Consider the following 20,433-nt stretch of genomic DNA (forward strand, 5'->3'; position numbering starts at 1 on the left):
CCAAGGTCCACAGCAAAGAAAATAACTCAGCAAAACCACCCATCATGGTTCTGTTGACACCCTATTTTCAAGTTTAATTATTTGTTTGAATAGTTTCATGCCTTGATCAGAGTTAGCAGTTAAAGTGTCTGTTGAGTGTATTTTCTTATGTGAAATTTAATAATTGTTTGACTGAAATACCCTTGTGATGTACATGAGCTTTGATTTTTTGACAGCCCTACTGAAAGCAGAACTTTTTTGTTCAAGCAAACAATTATTTTTGGGACTAGAGGAGTACAGAGAAACATAATGAGTTGGCCAGGTCGCTTCCCTTACGGGTAAAGATATGAGGAACATAAATGTAATGAACAGCTTTAATAAATGTGTTTTGTATCCACTTATTGCTTCTAGTGTTAACCACCCATCTAATCACAGGGAAGGGGTAAATGAGTAATGGGGATCTCAAAGAAGGAGGAGATAGGAGGGTCAAAACTTTGCTCTTTCCTCATCACTCATGAAAGTCAATAGTAGAAAATGATAACTCTTTTTTTTTAGAGAAATAAGCACTTTCTGTTCCTCAAAATATCAGGTGTTAATATATATTGCATATTATAGCTTCAGGAAATTATATCTCTCTCTACGGGTCAGCATTGTTTCTCTTTGTTATGCCTACTATTGGAACTTGAAATTATAGAAAAATGGAGGGAAATATATCCCTGTGTCATTGGCCAAACACGTGAGGTCGACTTTGATACATCTAAAAGCTTTGATTGGTTGAATCTACTGTAATCCACTTGTGCTGGGCAAGTGGGAGCCTTTTTTTTTCTGAGTCAGACATATATAAAAATTTTAAAGCATTTTATCCTACATCATTTCTTGATATAATTGAAAACCATTGTCCAGTGTATTCAATTTTACCTCCTCATGGCATATAAGCATGATCTCTTAGTGTGATCTGCTAAAGTCTGTGGTGCCAAGCAACCAATATATATTGTTTGATATAACTGGTAAATTTCCATAATGATGCACTCTCACCCACCCCCATCCCAAGGCATTCAAATTGTTTCCCTATATGGAATCTTCTTACAGTGAGTTCTGGGCTAAAAATAGCATTGCCAAGCTGCAGAAGTCAGGATGAAACAGTTTATGCTGATCCTCTAGTAGATCAACTATTAACAATTACAGATCTGAATTTGGGATGAATCTCCTTATGTATACTATAAATTCCAGACATTGACAGTATGAATGGATCAACATGATCATGGTTTGGGGTACCTAGTATCTTATGGATATTCAACAGGTATATGCTAATCAATTGGTTGGCAAAGCTCGTGGACCATTTTATGCTTCGACTTCCCTGGGAGATTAGATGTGTGACTGGGCTCTCTGAGACTCGAAGAGCAATGAAGGGAGTTTTCAGGAAATTTCTGCTTCAAAGGTTATGATACAATATAAAAGCTCTAAGCTTCAGGTCTCCCATAGGCTCTATCTTCCTCAGTGAAAATAACACTGCAAAGAGGCTCTTTCGTTAACACGTTAATTACAGTGAATCACTGTTATGACATGGGAAGGAGCCCGGGAATACTTTAAATATTTTTAAGAAGTCTTTAATCAGATCAACCACCAAGTACTCTAAAGAGGACTTTTGTTGTTGTAGCCTTGCTGATTTTGTGGCCAGGATATAGCAATGGATTTGTCACACACAGGCTTTTTTGTTATAGTATTTACTATACACAATGAAGTTTTACCTTTTCGAATTTCATTTCTGAAAGCTATGACTTTCCATTCCTGGTATCTCATTGACAATTATGAAAGTATCATGGAATGATTCACATCTCTTTCTATCAGACATTTTTCACCCTTCGTATTATTACAGTCTAAGTTATAATACTTTGGGGTTGTTATTTACATTCGACTCTTCCAAATCTTTATAGGACATTTTTTCTTGGGTAAAAATGAACATCATACCTAATTTTAATTACTTTTGTTATATGATATGCCAGAATTCCTATACACATCTGAGGCCCTTTTAAAAGGAGGTGTTATATATTATGGCTGCTGGCTATATGAAAAGTCCATCCAAGAAATCAGTTGAGGTTTCCACAGTAGTTCTATTTCCAGAACTGTCAAAAGTAGTTAGCATCAGATTATCTGATGAATAACTTAATCAGAATGATAGCACAGATGTGTTATCTACTCACACATTCAGCTGGACAAAACATATTAACTGTATTATTCAGGGGCTTGCCAGTTATTAACCTTGGTTACGGCTATTATAATGATCAGAAAATGCTTTCATTCAAAACTTCCCTGTTCAGAAGTCACAATTCCCTTTAAGTGGTGTAATCATTGAAACCAGTGCTGTAGCTTCCAATTTTTTTTCTTGTGTCTCAGTAATTCACTTTCTTATGTACTTTTAAAATGTTAACACTTCAGAGGACCCACAAAAGTTTATAATTGGTCTCTGTAACTTATTTAAAATATTCAATAGGCCTGACAGAAACAATATCATCAGTCTTTATGTTTTATTATACACATCTCTATTAACTATTTCAATAAATATGTGTTAAAAACATACTTTCGCTAGGCTGCTCTATGACTAAGGGGGAAGTAGAGAGAGAAAAATCAGTTACTAATTAATGAGCATAGGATTTTGTAGGCAAACTATTTCAATGCACAAGGTTGATGGGGAAAAATGTTTTGTTGAGCTTTTTTTTTTTTCCTATCATGTTGTGGATTAACATTATACAAATGAGGAGATAGAGACTAAAAACAATGTCTTCACCAAGACATGAGAATCACTGGGTAATCACACAAAATAAAGCTAAAAAGTCATATTTGCTCTCTTTCATAAAGCTACTTAGCATTACCAAATATGTTGCTAGAGCAATTTCCAAATGTTCACTGTAGGTTATGTATTTAAAACTTAGAATTATTTTAGGAATTCCAAAATAACTAGTGCCGTTATAGCAACAGAGCAATGAATATAACATTACATTTTTCCATTTGTGTTTCTTATATGTGTGTGTGCGTGTGTGTATGTATGTGTGTGTGTGTGTGCCTGTGTGTGTGTAAATCCCCTTACATCTGGTTTTACTTGCTAAAATTCCTCTTAGTCTTTCTTGCCAATTATTTTATTGTTTAGCTTCAAGAGTCTGGCTTTTTCCCACAAATATGAATTTAGCTTCAGAGTTAAAATCATGAAACACTCTGTTAAATATGTGCTCCATGACCTCTAATTTGGATTTTTTTTTCAACTTGGCCTCAAAAACAGAATACAGAGCCAGTCACATTCTATTTAGCTACAACCAATATTGTCTCCCTGATTTCTCAGAAAGTACCATTCTCAGTCATTCTTACACCTAAAACACTAGACCATCACCCTGAATACTTTACCCATTTTTGTTATTTTCTTAGAGTCCATAAAGAGAAAATAGTTAACTTTGAAGGTACAAGCAACCAGATTTATGCAATTTCATATACAAATAATGCCAAGCTAGGTTTTCTTCATATTTTAGTGAAACTTACATTAATTGCAAAGAATAATAAACGTGAAATAATCTGTGATGTAGGAAATGTTTTTTGGCCTTGAGAATTATGCTGATTTACTTGTGTTTGGAAGTAAAATCTAAGATGAATACTGCTACTTCTGTATATTTTTCACTGCAATAAATTTAAAGACTTTCATCTTAATAACACCAACTCAGTAGCTGGACACCTCTTTAAAACATAAAATCTAGCTCTTTGAGCTAGCAGATCCATTTAGTAATAAATAAAATTTGCTTATTTTCTCTGCTTTTTTCCTGTAAAAATTTAACTTTCTATATTTTCCATTTCTAGTGATAGCATTCAGAAATATATGTGTTTGTATAATTACCCATACAAACCAATAGCGTGAACTGAAAACATTCATCAGAAATGTTTAATCCCATAAAACTAAATGATTCACCAAAAAAGTTTATCAAATGTATACTACACACCAAAATTAGGAACCTAAGTTTTGATAGTAAACACTTTTCCAATTTTATATTAAATAAACCAAATTCAACAATTTGTTAATTAACTGACATATACCAATAAGCAAAAGTTTTAATCTGAAGTTAAAATACCTTTGTGCCTATGCTTTTTGATTTTATTTGATAATGATCATTTTCTTCAATATTGGATGTGATGCTGCTTGTGTTTATTTTAAATCAATTTCCTTCCATAATTGAGTCCATGTCACTTCCCTAAAGAGTTTTCATTATTAAACAAAGCTCTCCTTTTAATTCTATTAGATTTTTAAGCCTCTAAAAAGTAACCCTAGAATTTAAATTAGATGTACTTGCTCATATACCATCTAATATAATTCAAACATTTTACATGCTACAAATATTTGCTAGAAGTACATTCATCACTGTAAATTGATCAATGAGTTCATCTAAAGTTTGACATCCTTTCTGTATTAGAATAAGAGCTAAAGATGCAAAGCCATACCATTGAAAATTAGGTCTTCAATTGTCACATATTAAAATCACAGGAAGTAAACAAATCAGCAAAAGTGTAACCCTGCATTTGACAGGTAAACATACTGAACATCTGAGCCATCTTAACATGAACCAACCCCCTACTCATGGTATGAAATTAAAACATATATCAGAATCGATTTTATTGCACCTAAACAATGCAAACAACCTTTCCATTAATTGTATTTAAGCCCAGTGACTAGAATGCTGAATCCAGAAATTGCTGCCAGATCATATTTTTTATGACTTTTTTTTTTTTGGGGAAATACATGTTACTTTTTTCTTTTCTTTTTTTTTTTGAGATGGAGTCTCGCTCTGTCACCCAGGCTGGAGTGCAGTGGTGCAATCTTGGCTCACTGCTCACTGCAAGCTCTGCCTCCTGGGTCCATGCCATTCTCCTGCCTCAGCCTCCCCAGTAGCTGGGACTACAGGCGCCTGCCACCAAGCCCAGCTAATTTTTTTTTTTTTTTTTTTTTTTTTTTTTTATCAGTAGAGACAAGGTTTCACCGTGTTAGCCAGATGGTCTCGATCTCCTGACCTGGTGATCCACCCACCTTGGCCTCCCATAGTGTTGGGATTACAGGCGTGAGCCACTGTGCCCGGCCATGTTAATTTTTTCTACCTCAGTTTAGCTATCAGTAAAGTTATATGACATATCTGGGAATCACTGGTTATTTCTCAATTTGTGGACTAATTATTTTACTTTTCTAAAGAGATTTGGGATTGCTGAAAACATAATATTAAAAACTGGGCTCTTAGGAGTAGGATATTTACATGGTCTCAAAGTGTCTCCCAGTGGATTATTTACTAGTTGAAACACACACACAAACCCAGAAAACCAAGAGTTATACAGGGGAAAATCAGATGATAGCACCTTGATTTTATCATCAAAATCAACGTCCAATGAAGGGCAAATGGATACTGCATACCTCCAGATGTGATACCCTAAGAAGGACATACTATCACCTATGCATTACTCTGGCTAAAATGCTTAATCTCAATTGAATTAAGAAAAACCATCAAGCAAACCCAAAATTGTGAATGCTTATTTTAAAATTAGAAAGTGGACTCTTGTCTTCAAAAATTCTAATGTCATAAAACACAAAGAAAGTCTCTGGAAATGTTCTAGATTAAAAGAGACTAAGAAGACATGCCAATGCTGTAACTGACCCTAGACTGGATTCTCTACTGAAGGAAAAAATGAACATATTTTTCACTTAAGAAATTGGAATATGGACAGTAGATTAGCTAAAGTATTGTATTAATGTTACATTTACTGCAGTTCATTACTGTCAGTATATGAGAATATCCCTATTCTTAGGAAATAGGCGTAAAGTGCCAGGGTACATACTCTCAAATGGCTCAGAAAACTGTGTGTGGGGGAAAGAAAGAACAAATGATAAAGCAAATGGAGCAAAATGAATTGGAGGATAGGATATATGGAGTCATTTGTACTAGTGTTATTCTTGCGAACTTTCTATAAGTTTGAAGTTGTTTCCAAATAAAAAATTTTAAGCAAAGGAACTAAAATCGGACTATAAGTACATATTTTCTTTCCCTTTTGAAGACAACAAAGTCAGTCAGTAAATATGTGTTGAGAAAACAACAGCATGCATTAATCAAGGCACTGGGGATACAGTAGTGTATAAGAAAAATGGAATATATGCTGTCAACATGTTAAATTCTAGTTGGGGAAGATGAAAAACACATAAAATAATAATTTTAAATAGTGATAATGCCTTGAGGAAGATAAATGTGGATAAAACAGACAGTGAATGTACTGCTTTAGTTAAGGTGGTCAGAGATGGCCTTTCTAAAGAATGTCATTCCAGTTGAGATGTGAACAAAGAAGGAAGCAGCTATGCAGGTATTTGGGGAAACAATCCAAATGTCCATCAGCTGACAATGAATAAACCAATGTAGGAACATACAATGGAATATTACTCAGCCATAAGATGGAATGAAGTACTGATACATGCTACAACATGTAAGAGTCTCTTAAACTTTATGCTAAGTGAAAGGAGACAGTCATAAAAGGCCATATATTGTATTCCTTTTGTATGAAATGTTCCAAATAGGCAAATCCATAGAGAGACAAAGTAAATTAGTGCTTGCCTGAGACTGGGGAAAGGGATAAGGTGTGTCTACTAATTGGTATAATTTCTTCATTTAGCGTGATAAAAACATTCTAGAATTACAGTGGTGATGGTTGGACAGCCTTGTGAAATATACTAAAAACAACTGAATTGTACACACTTTAAATGGATGAATTTAAGATCTGTGAACTACACTCATTCAAGCTGTTTAAAAAAAGAAGCAGGTAATAGATAATGGAAAAGTGGTCAATAGCCTGGAATATGAAAAGGTCCAAGAGTATGGCCATGAGATTGATAAGGCTGAGGAATAGCAAAATATCCTTACAGCTAAAAAAGGTCACAGAACTTGAGACCAGTTTTGTTGGATGAGTCATCTCAGGGATTCTGAAGTTACCAAGAATGTTAACATATGACTGACAAACTCAATGTTAGTGTCTTTGAGAACAAGGAAAATGACAAAACACTTACTAATTGAATTATCTGTAGCAAATGCTGCATCTTGGGCTGCCATCTCGGGCTTTTCCCTGTTCATCAGCAAAAGCATTCTAAGAATATTTATGCATGTATTCATACATCACACACCTCAGTAATCAAATGCATCTCTCTAAATGTAACGTGTTTAGAGGCATGGTCAAATGAAGAACTTTTCCATTTAATATTTATATTTCTCTTATTTAGTTTGTTTAAAACAGTAATTCTTAACTGATTTTACAATGGCCAGAAATTTGCAATATGTGTTGAAAAATTATAAAATTTTAAAAACCAAGCTAAATGCATTAAATATAATCTAAATATTAACTTAGGCATATTACATTCTTAAAGGAAAGCAAATCTAAGTTGTCAAAGAATAAAACAAGTGAAGCTAAGGTGTCACAACTGCTAAGGGGCTGCTATTGTTTCATTTGTCACTATTTCTGATAGTGACTCCTTCAAAGGAGATTGCATCATGAGATGTTGTGAGTGATATGTAAGAACAACTCTATGTAATGAGAGAAGAAACGGTAAATTTAAAGTATGTGAAAATAATCCAATAGAGAAGAAAAATATGTCCCCTTAGTTCAGATTGCAATCTGACTGAGCCGTTGGGATCAGTAACACAAGCTGTCTCATTCCCATGGCATCAAGCTGACTCTCAGAAAGAGGACTGCTTTCTGGTCTTGCATCTAGTTTGCTATGGTAGTCCTAGGACTACAAAACATGACAGTAAAATCACTCCTACAAGTTTTCCCCGGAAATTCATGAATGAAAAAGGCTTGTCAAAGGATTTCTACTTGTCTATACATTCTGTCTGCCCCAACCTCAACCCAAGCAATACTGTGTATTGTGAAAAAGGAAAACTAGATTTTTTTTGAAAGGTAAGTAATTATATGGGTAGAACTGCTGCTAATGAGTTCTAGAACATTCCAAAATAAAAAAAAAAATAATAATGCTTTTGGTTTAACTTTGAGTTTTTGCTATCCTGTTTCTAACATCTGTTATTTCTTATTAAAGCAGACATAGAACAGGAATTTTTTTTTTATATTTAAGACACTTGACTTTCTATAGTTAATGATTATTTATTTCAAGCAGTTTTAAAACATTTATTACAAATAGCTTTATGTTATTAAATATTCACACTGTGAAGTTTTGAGGAACTCTCAAAAGCTTGTGTACAACTCCTTATTATTGCTAAAGAAAACCAAAGGTAAGAACAAAATTATCTCTGCACAACAAATAACAACTTCCTTGCAGTCCCAGAAAGACTCAGCATACATCACGGACAAAAGTAAATATGTTATGAAATAATGGCTAATTATGATTCGCTGTGCCACAGATGGTTTTGCACTGCCACTTGAGCCTACATCAAGTCTGTCCCCCATGGCAACAAGAAAAAAAAAGGTGGGGGAAGGGAGGGTGCAGTGCGAGAATTCCGAGATTAATCACGGAAAGTAAATTGCTATCTCTGTAACAATAACAATGTGGAGGTGTTGTTTCTTTATTTAATAGACAAAAGGGAGAAAATAAATGGCAAAAACTGCAAAGTTGAATTCAACCCCCCCAAAATTGAGGGATATAGAAGTAGAAATGCAAAAGAAGGTAGAATAAAGAGAAAGAGATAAAATAAGAACGCTCTTCCAGGGATCAGCATTTTCCATCACCTCAAGAAATATTCCTTCAAAAATGTAAAGGCAATTTGCTTGCAAGAACAGAAAAACATTGGTATCAGGAATTTGGAACAAATGATTAAGTGCATATAAACTCATGGTTTCTGACTTCAGTGGCATGTCCTCAGTGCCTCAGTGCTATTCAACAATCATTTTCTTAAGCTCAGATTAGTGGTTTTCATAAGCATTAGCTAGGGAGCTTTCGAAAATATTCATGCATAGATCCCACCCTTAGATATTCTGATATAATTGGTCCAAGTGTAACACAAACAATGGAATTTTTTAAAGTTCCCCAGGTAATTCTGGTGGGTACCTAAGGCTGAGAATCATTATCTGATTACAATCTAGGGGTCAGCAAACTTTCTGGGAGGTAAAGGGGACAAGTTATTTGGTAAATAATTTAGGCTTTGTGGGCCATAAGGGCTCTGTTGCAACTATTCAGCTCTGCTGTTGCAGTGCAAAAGCAGTCATAGACAATAAGCAAATGAATGGGTGTGGCTGCGTTCCAACAAAACTTTATTTTCATAAACAGGTAGTGGGCTGGATTTGACCCATGGCCTTAGCTTACCTACTCCTGTTTATTAAACTGTTTCCATTCCCCTTGCCCAAAACAGTTGTTCCCACCCCTGTTTACCTATGGTTAACCCCATACCTTTGACTTTCAGTAGGTGACCTCTTATTCTACTTTAATGGAAAAATGCAGATCATCTGGTAGAAAATTCTTCTACTTCCTTGTCTATTACTTATAGACTCAGTAAACCTATGTCTGCATCTGTCCCCATCTCTTTGTCTCCTATTAGAGATTCAGTGTCCCTTCTTTTCAAGATGAATGTAATTCTTTCACTTATACTTAATTCCATCACCCTTCCATCTCTTCTGCAGCTCTACTCCATAAAGAATACCATTTCTTATGTCTGTAATCACTCCCTTTCTATTCGTTCATTTCTTTTACTTAACAAATATGTTCAAGTGACATCCTTAACCAAAGAATCCTCAGTCTTCCTCAACCCTGTGTTCTGCCCTAAATACACACCCACCCTTCCCTTCCCTTCCCTTAGAAATTCTATACCTGTTGCCTCTACTTCCTCTCATCCCATTTACTCCTCAAGCCACTAGAATCTGGCTTCTGTTCCCAATATTCCACTGAAACTGCTTTTGTTAAGATCACCCACAACATATGAAACATTTCACATCCCTGACTCTTCTTAAAACTCCTTCCCCATTTAGCTTTTGCAATACCATTATATCTGCCATAATTAGTTATTCTTCCTCTGCTGGTCACTTTCATGCTGTTATTTTCTAATATTATTTGACAGGCTCTCTCCTCTTCTTATGCTACATATTTTCATAACTATTTCCATGGCATGGACTGCTACCTACATGTGATAACTCCCGAGTTTTATTTCTAGTTCACGTCCCTTTCTCAAGTGCTAGGTTCATATTTTCAAATATCCCTTGAAAGCTATACTCAGGTATCTTCCTCAAATCTGCTTTTTCTCGCTTTATTCCCATTTGGTTAATAGCTTCACCATCAGCCCAAATGCCAGAGGCAAAATTCCCCCTCTCCCTCATGAGGCCTGATAATCCACTGAGCACTTCTGTGAAGATTGTTTTTTTTTTAATTCTCTACCTGAAGACACCTCATTCTCATCTGTACAGTGAATGGCAACCATACATGTTTAACCATGTATGGTGGCCCTGCTTTCCTTCCAAATCCAATCAGCCACCAAATCCTGATGATTCTACCTCTAAAATATCTCAGCAATCCATCTCCTTTTAGCCATTCCCACGGCAACTGCTTTTTAAGCAGACTGTAGTCATCCCTCCCCAATTTTTTTTTTAACTTGCCCACATCAGTAGCCCCTTACCTCCTTTGCTTACTTTTGCTTTCTCTTTAGGTCATTGTCCTGTTCTGTTTTCTCTTTGCTAAGAGGCACTTTGCAAAATTGCATATAGTATTTCTGTAGTAGAAGTGCCATGGTTTTATGAAAGGGAAGAGTGATCCTTCCTCTTTGGTTGCTGTCTCTTCTTGATGAAACATGATATTTCATTAAGCTTTTGATCTCAGCAATATAAGTTGCTGAAGTTATTAGGATAGAACCCCATCCTAAGTAATCTGGGCACCACACTTTAAATAAGATGACAACAAAATGAAGTGCCCACTGAGGATGGTGATCAACTTGGTGAACGGATTCCCAGCCACAATTAATAAGGAGTAATTGGAAGAACTGGAAAATTAATTCTAAAGAGGATTCTTATTTATTTCCTGGAGCAGACTAATTTGGATATTCTTTCCATATATGAACTCCAGGATCATCAAGCAGGCATATTTCCTCCTTAACAAAAACATAGTTCCTTTTCTCTAATAGAAACCCTTACTTAAGGCTTCTTTTTTCTTAATAGGAAATACATACAAGGTGTGCCACATTTGGGTGTATATTGGCCCACCCATCATGGAAAGTAAGTTCACCAATCTATAGTCCTCATTTCCCTGGGAAGCCTTTCTAGAAATGAGCTCACATTGACATTTACCAGTTTGCTGGAATAATGATTAATTCGAATGGTAGGCTATGCATTTTCAATATTGGTTCCTTAAGTGTAGTGCTGAATGCCCTAATTTTCTTGAGTGGGGGCACCTGACATATAACCCAAGTTAAATAATTTTCCACATTCTTACTTAAATATTATTTCCAAAAGTACATTCTTCAATTGTGATGTTGCAAGATTTGCATTTAGTCAGCTTTTCTCATCAGGGCACCATAACGGTGACTGCAACCCACTAAAATTCTGGATGATTTATCAGTAATTATTTCATATGATATCTGGCATGTGCTTTCTCAAAAGTATGCCCAGTATATTCTGTTTCCTTATCATGCCTTCACAATATTTTCAGACAGCGCCTATTTTATTAAAAAACCTACCTTTGTATCTGGTCCTGTTGAGGCAGTCTGTTGATCTAAAGGAAATTACTTAAAATCCTTCATTATTAAATTATCTTACCTTAGCACACAAATCTAAAATAAAATCCCCTTTCCTATCTTTTAGAGTAGCACTCTAGTAATAAAGTGACGTATTTCATGAACTTTGCCATAAAATCACATTTTTCATTTAGTAAAAAGAGCAAACCCCCATATTTATTAAGCAACCAGACTGCTGAAATTGCCTGATAGGAAAACTGATAGTGACCAGGGTTTGAGGTATATGCTGATAATTATCTTTTTTTCATAATCTTTTCTCATCATATGAAACAAACTACCTGATTTACCAAATAAACAGGCCCTCTGTGGCCTTACTCTATTCCCACCTTTCCCATCTTGGCCTCTGCAAAACAGGGTTATGATATGGTTTCCACCATATCTGCCAAGAGTCTTCCTGCACACCTGGCTTTGAAAGAAATTCAGGAAACAAGCGAGCAAGAGTGGTTAAAGGTAGTGTTTCACTTGAAGTTTGAGGAACAGATTTCTATTGTCATACTAACAACCTGCTTCAAGACTCGCTAGTAAGAAGTTCGACAAGCAATTTTCTCCATTTTAAACATTCTTTTCCTTTATTAAAATACATGAATTCAAAACAAAGATTTAAAAAATATTCATATATTACGCTGGGCATGGTGGCTCACGCCTGTAATCCCAGCAACTTGGGAGGCCATGGCAGGCGGATCATTCGAGACCAGGAGTTCGAGACCAGCCTGGCCAACATGGTGAAACCCATCTCTGCTAAAAATATGGAGTGTCACCACGGCACTCCAGCCTGGGCCACAAAGCAAGACTCTATCTCAAATTAATTAATTAATTAATTAAATTAAAAATTCATATATCAAATAGTCTCCTATAATCTGAAACTAGATCTGCCAATAAGAATAAAATCTTAACCCTAATACTGTATCATTTTGCTTATATCTAAATGTTAACATTTTTTTAAAGTTTAATTTGGCCCCATGTTCCATATTGAATTGTAGTCTACATTGTTTATACATTCATCTGAGGAAAAAGTTCCATTTTTCATTCTGTTCACTCCAAAGTTACAAGAAAAAGACAAGCAGGAATTTATAGGTAAGGAAAGGTTAAATAGTGCTTATATTTAAAGCAGAAGCAATCAGAAATCCTGTTCAATTAAACTGAAGATAAGAAATAGAACTCTAGAAACCCTTCAAGAACTGGTTTTCATGTCCTCGAGTTGATCTGAGGGAGAGATCTCATTATGTTTTTTTTAGGAGTAAATCTGGATAAATATATGTTCAACTGAGTTATAGAAATGACTTTGTTTCCCACAGCTGCAAAGCAAGGCAGCAAGAGAGACCATTATATGCTACATAAAATGACCCAAATGACACTGCATTAAAAATATGTTCCGTGAATCTTTGATTATATACTAAAATGCTTGCTTCAAATAATTGATTAGTAATAGATATATTTTTCACAGAAAGTTAATCTGTCCTTTCAATGAAATATTTCCATCAACATTCTTCTCCTCATCACAGAAATCTGTAATGATAACACATATAAAGCACATTTTCTTTCATATTGGATGAAAACTAGAATAGTCAAAACATGCACACAGTCAAAGGCTTACCGAGGTGTACAAGTATCCCTCGCTGTTCATTGCCAAGTATAGCTTGGTTTGAACTCCTTGGATAGCCACCACTCGCAGACCCACAGGGATGAGGTTAAACAGAGCTGAAATTAAAAAAGAAAATGAAAACAATGTTACAATTCTGAATTTCAGAACTTTTCAATGTTTCCAGCAGGACTGTCTGGTCCTCCAAAAGTAGTGTGTAGTTGGTGAGGGTATGCATATATGTCTGTTTATGTATACATGCATACACATACAGACCCCCACAAACACACCCACACATACCCCGAGGCAGACAGATAGGTCTGATTCTACCTTTTAGTGTATTTAATTTCATGGTTGCAGCCAGATAACTGGAGCTGTAACTACATATTATTTAACAGCCTGGAGAAAATGGAAGGCTTTGGTCACAATTTCATGGCTTTTACAGTGTTGGAGGTGGGGAACCTTGATGCTTCTGGAAAGATACAGTCCCAAGAATTGTTCTGTACATTAAATGGTGTCATTCTCAACAAATTAAGGTTTTAAACTGCTCCCCAAGATAACTGCTGAAATTCTCACAGTCATATTTAAAATCTACCTGTTGGGTAGAGAGTCCTAGACTTTTAGAAGAGTCCAATGCCCTCATCTAAATTATCTGTGTTATTCCATATACAGGAACTCCAAAATAAATTCAGGTCTTGTAAAAAGAAAACGTCATTTTGTAGTCCTATGTTTCCAAAGTAGTATTTCCTTTTTTTATTTTTTGAGACGGAGTTTCGCTCTTGTTTCCCAGGCTGGAGTGCAATGGCGTGATCTCGGCTCACCGCAACCTCCACCTCCTGGGTTCAAGTGATTCTCCTGTCTTAGCCTCCCTAGTGGCTGGGATTACAAGCGTGTGCCACCACGCCCGGCTAATTTTGTATTTTTAGTAGAGACGGGGTTTCTCCATGTTGGTCAGGCTGGTCTCGAACTCCTGACCTCAGGTGATCTGCCTGCCTCGGCCTCCCAAAGTGCTAGGATTACAGGCGTGAGCCACCATGCCCGGCTTCAGAGTAGTATTTCTTAAAGGACCAACATTTTCCAAGATTAGAGTTGAGAGGGCTCCTAGCTTTTAGTCTCCAAGAACAAAGGACATAGGAATAAAAATAATGAACTTGAAAGGGTTTATTTTATTATTTTATTATTATTATTTTAGCAAAATAGTTGCAAGTGGGCAGCCAGTTGGTGCCAGTGAGGACTTCATTTCTCCATTTGAAGATCTGACTGCGTGAAACTTACACCCAGGCTTTCCTCACAACCACACACCACTCACTGGAGACAACTAGTGGGTGTCCTCCCACTACCAGCTGTCTACTCCCTCCCACACTGTGAATAAAAATAAAACAGTACATTTTTAAAACGTAGTGCTTGCCACACACATCTTTTGAAAATAGCCTGTGCACCTTTCTCTCAGGAGTCGTAGACCAATGTTGACAATTTTGCCTTGTTTTGTAAGTTTATTGAGGATAATAAATCAGTCTGTTATGGTTTCTGTGAACAAGAATGTAAAGGAGTCACCCTGTGGGTAAGAATAGTTTTTCTGGGATCGTTTATCTCTGTGCATATACATTCTGCTGCAGTAGGTGGGGTAACATGGATGAGAAATACTAATGAAGAACTAAATATTCCTTGGTGAGCCTACAACATATCGTTCCCTTAAAACAAGGGTGTTACCAAGAAGGAGCTGGGACATATTGTACAGTTCAAAAGACAAGTGTTCCTACCACATGCCACTGATGGCACTTCATTCAATACTCATCAAATTAAAAGCTGTGCCCTTCTGTTATGTGAGGTAAAGGAATGTAATTGCACAGATTGCAAGCCAAGATCTCATGCTATATTTGACAATGCAATACACAGGCAAGAAGTCTGACATCTCTGAGCATGTCATGTGTTTGTCATATCCCTTTCTGTTGACGATGTCTTGTTCACAGCAGGTGTTCAACACCCATTTGTGGATTGATAGCAATCTGTATGGTGAAAATATGATACTATGTTTTTGAAAAGTAAGAGACCATAATCCCATTTATATAAAAGCTCATACTTGAAAAATTCTGAGATCTAAAAAGCTAAACCAAAACTTCCAATATGGGGTTGGTTTAAAAGCCATATCACTACATACCACTTGACAACTATAATATCAGTATATGTTTGACACCTAGTTTAGTCATAGTAATAAATGACAGAGAATGATAAATGAAATTCAGAATTATTTATAGAACTTCATTTTTTTAAATAATATTCTGAACTTTCTTAGTTCTCTTAATGCAGCTTAAAACAAGCACAAGAAAGAAACAGAGAGAGATTTTAAAAAACTGATTTGATTTTCACCGTGTTCTCCAATCACTCTGACTCAGGTTTTAACGAGCAATGAAATGTCTAAATTTCAAACATCAGACAACAGAAGGAGGAAGAGAAGAAAAAAACATCAGCAGTACATTCTTGTGATTATTTAATCTTGAATAATGGTATTAACTATATAGCAAAACTATGTACTTTTCACTATGTACTTTAAATTTCCATGAAGCCTGATTAAAAAAAAAAAAAACATCACCCCAAAATAAAAACTTGATGAGAGTAGCGAATCTAGAGATTGACTGATCATACTACTACGATCTTTTCATTTCTTTAAACAATCAAGATAGATCATAAACTGGGTTGGTTTAAAATATGTCTAAAGGGACAGTCTGCCCAGATAAAAATGCAAAGAAATTATATCGGGGTGAGCTTAAACCAAATAAATATCTTCCTATGTACTTTTGTTTCTCTATATCTGGTACCTTTCCTCATGGATTTAAGATATTATTTTGATCAGGATAAAAACACTATAAATATGAGAAGAAAACAGTTGACTTCATTTATGTATTTAAAACACATTCATTAAATACCTAAAATCTCTTCTTCCATTTCAGTGAAAGTTCTGAAGAAGCTTTTAAAACATAAATGTGCCTGTGTTTCTTGTTTGTTCTCTGTTATGTCTGCATAAAAACAAACACCTTCTATTTGAAGGGCCACTTCATCAGAGCCATGCACCTAGTTGGCACCCAGTGTTTGCTGAAGGCAACACTGAAGCCATGCTTCTTCATCAGTTGGCCAAGGTCAATTTCTCAAAAGAGAATAATTAATAAAAGTATATATTAATGTAGGCTGGAAAGGCAACATGTTGAACTGATAATGCTACCATGAGTTTGAAGAGAAAGGGAAAACTAGTCTTTTAAAATGTCCTTCCTTGCACCCAGGGCAGACATAATAAAACTACTGCCATGGAATGTCTATCATCTTTTCCTTTTCAAGGGAAAATACATAATGTATAATGGCTGATTTCCTCATGATGAGATTTTATTGAACTGACATTTATCATTGTAATAAATCTACATAAGGTAAGGTTAAATGCATAATATCAAACATATGTTTTCAGAAATGGATATATCTGGATAAATGTGCACTGATTTATCATGACATTGCTTACTATGTCTGAATAAAAATAACGCAATTCAATCAAATTAATGAGAAAATATGCTGAAAATAATGAAGGTTAATAAAAATAAGAAGAGTAAGAAAAATATAAACAAAGTATCACGAATACATATTAGGGAAATATTATATACATGAGTGATAGTTGAAAAAAACAGCTTGTATTCTCGTTATGCACAATTAAACAATTAATACCAATAAAACGGCTTGGTTTTAAGGAAGAAAAGAATAAATTTGGATGGCTGGCCTTCACGATATGTCAGTTTAATCATTAAACCTTCTTGTTTCGTGATGGCTTATGCCCCACAATATCCTCAATGGCAAAGCTAAGCTAACTCACTAGCTTCTGGTCACTCTTAACATCAGGAGCAGATCCAAGCTCTACTGACTTGCTATTTCTATTGAGATACTTTCCATTTGTATGCATCATGGTATGACAATACTTACCTTTAGTTGACTTACCTCTCTATTTTAATCTGCCTAAATACAGATTCCTGTTATCAGGCTATGTTCTTTATTGCTCTTTCAATATCATTAGTAGTACACAGAAATGCCATGCATATCAGTCAGTTATAAGACAACCAAAGGCAGAAGCTATGCATATGTAGGAACTGAAGAGTAAAACCTACTGTATGATTTAAAGCTCCACAGTAAGAAATGGAGCCTTGATATATGTGTGTGTGGTGTGTGTGTGTATCTCTTAAAATGATTACTTAGAATGTGATCTTGATGAATTTGGTATATTGCTGTTAATAGGACACAGCACATGAATTACCTATTTTTTTTATTTCTTTTCAGGAAACACATGTGAACACCAGACCCAAAATATTTCTTCTCTGATTTGTACCCGGAGATGTTAAAAAGGGGAAAGAAACGTGACTGGATAGGCTCACTGGCAGCTAATCACGAACTTGCCTTTAATAATGCTCAACAGACCCATTTTCCTGAGGCACTCTGGAAAGCAGGGCAGCTTACATCCCCTAATCCCTTCCCCAAATATCAATTTGCACAATAACTTATGGGAATGTTTTATTGCAGATGATCACTATGCACTAATGTCTGTTATTTGATTACACTAAAGCCCTCTAGTTACACTTGCCTAATAGTTTCAAATAGAAGACTATGCATAAAACAACAACTAGGATTCACTATAAAACTTTAATATCACAACAGTGACATAAAACTTTTGAAAAACAGTGAAGAACCATTCAGTATGAGGTTTTTTTCATCCTCCATACCAACAAAGCTTTCTTCAATGGTAATTAAAAGTGACTTCCTCTCGAGGTTATAGATCAGCCATCAGCCCACGAAGCATTCCTAAAAGGTGGGAAACTCTTTACACTTATTGAGACCTTCGTCAATGGCATTGCTGTAGCCATACATCTCTTAAAAAGCTGCAGAGTATACTGCTTAGCATTCAGACCTACTTTCCTTGGCTATTTTCTCAGCCGACAATTGGAATATTAATGCGAAATTATCAAAGGGTTTGAGAGAAATTCAGTAGAAATTGGAGAAAACAAAAAAAATTGTGAGAACTAAGTGTTTTAGCCTTGTGGAACATTTAATAAGTCTCCAGAAATCTGCAAATTGCAAGAAAACATCAATTATCATTGAAGAGAAGCCTGCACTATTTGTGGGTTTATATTTTTATTACTCCTAATAAATAAAACATGTAATTAAAGGTTACGTAACATCTTGGAATCACCTTCTTTCAGTAATTAGAAATAAAACTTAATTATTTTTTATGTGTTTCTTTTTTTAGGCTCACCATTATAGTCTCCAATTTGGTCTTAAACCACGGTTAAAAAGAAAGAACTAAAAGAAATCCCTTTACCCACCTGTGGAAGTATCTCAATGTTAAAATTCCACTAGTCTCAGAGTTATCAGTGTGTGTGTGGAGCAGGGAGCAGAAGTGAAAGCTTGTAATGATGAATTTTCATGGTATGAAACCACTCCTCTTTCTTGGGTTAAGACCGGTTCTTAAGAGTAGAGATAACATGCTATTTCTGGATCAGTGTGTGGGTGAGTAAATTTTCTGTGGGAAAAAAAGTAATAAAATCCAAAGGATAGCCATAAATCTATCTAGATTTCCATGGAGATGACATTTGGATTATTCTTCAGAGGGTGTCAACATTATTTGCCCTAGTTTACTATCTTAGATAGACTCATATTCAACTTCCTTTAGGTTAACTGTGTAAACAGGATTATGTAGTGGGAATATATTTTGCATTTAATTCAGGATTTAGGAAAGCGTATTTATTTTTAAAATAAATAAAAACAGAATGTTAACAATATGCTGGCATATACTATTTATTTTGCAGTCACTTACTGTAAGTGCTGTCCTCATCTTTGGTGCCATCAATGGTTCCATCCGCCTGCAGCTGTAAGTGGTAGCCTTGTCGGCTGTATAGCTTGGTAACTATACCCTTAAGCTGAGGCTCTGCAAAGAGAACAATGATTTGGATCAATTGATAAATAGTGCCTATGCAGTTGAAAAGACTCGGAATTTCAATTTCTAATTTCATTTACAAATCTTAATGGAAAAAGTCAAACTACACTTTTAAAGAATCTGGAAGAAAGAAAACAAATTCCGAGTTTCAGAATAAATTTTCTAACTAAAGAAACATTTTATTTCTACCTGGAAACGTTGGTAAAGCTTCTGAAAGTGTCTATAGTTTCTGATAAACTGTCCTTTGGTTTACAGAGTGGAACTCTATCTCATTGAGTATTTGTAATGGGTTGGCAAATGGCTATTCTGCCTTTTGAAATTGTGCTACTTTTCATGTGAAAGGAAAAGGAGAAATACAAAGATAATTCAGAGTTGTTTGCCAACTGACCAAGGACCAAAAACCCACTAGCAAAGATTTCCTTCAGAATGACCACAATTTGAATAAATAATCTCCTTTATTCTAAGAAGGTAGAAAATGCATAAATAACGTGGAACCCCATTAAGGAAACTGTATTTGGAAAATTGAGCCTTTTATACCAAAAAAGGGAGGAGGGAGATACAACCACCATTAACAAATCTTGTCATATTAATTATCATTAGTGAAAATGTGTGTGAAAAGAGCAGGGTTTTTGTTGGTAGGAAGGAAAAAATCAGTGCATACTAATTTTTCAAATTTCATATCAGAAGTATGATTATCAAAAATATGAGTTCTTAATTAAAATGATTTTCAATTATGAATAACCATAGATTAATCAAGTGTCTAATTTACCAATAACAGCCATGTTATCCAAAATTTTCTTTTACTGAATATAGACACCTGTGCTGAAATAATATTTATGTGATTATTCGAGCCACATAAGCATGCTTTGCAACCACTTAAGCCTTTTTGAAACAAGCCTAATTTACAGTTAGTGCATTAAAAACTTTGTGCAAACAGAAAACGTTATGTCTGCTTTTCCATCCCAGGGTGTAGCACACATAAACGGAGAAATAACAGATCGGTGAGTCTTACTTTTTTGTAATATTTATCTAGTAAAAGGTAGAAAAGAGTGTAAAAGATTCATTTGGTTAAGAATGGCAAATAAACTGCATGCTCCCCTGAAGGTCTACCTTGACGCAACCTGACACCTAGAGCTGAATTTCCAGTCGCTGGAATATCGCGCTACTCCTACCACTGAAAATGTTCAAAAGCA

General features: G+C 35.3%; 1 protein-coding gene across 8 annotated transcripts in view; it reads right to left on the reverse strand.

Annotated features, from left to right (window-relative positions):
• Positions 1–20,433, reverse strand: part of FGF13 (fibroblast growth factor 13) — a 610,237-nt gene that overhangs the window by 59,604 nt on the left and 530,200 nt on the right. For 7 of the 8 annotated variants that reach the window (XM_063660864.1, XM_063660862.1, XM_063660866.1 and 4 more), the window contains 2 exons: positions 19,121–19,231; positions 13,297–13,400 (listed from right to left, as the gene is read on the reverse strand). In XM_063660864.1, coding sequence (XP_063516934.1) covers positions 13,297–13,400; positions 19,121–19,231 — 215 coding nt within the window. The remainder of the gene's footprint in view (positions 1–13,296; positions 13,401–19,120; positions 19,232–20,433) is intronic. The other variant, XM_063660865.1, reaches the window with a different exon arrangement.

Source organism: Pongo pygmaeus, chromosome X (assembly GCF_028885625.2).
Source record: "Pongo pygmaeus isolate AG05252 chromosome X, NHGRI_mPonPyg2-v2.0_pri, whole genome shotgun sequence".
NCBI lineage: Eukaryota > Metazoa > Chordata > Mammalia > Primates > Hominidae > Pongo > Pongo pygmaeus.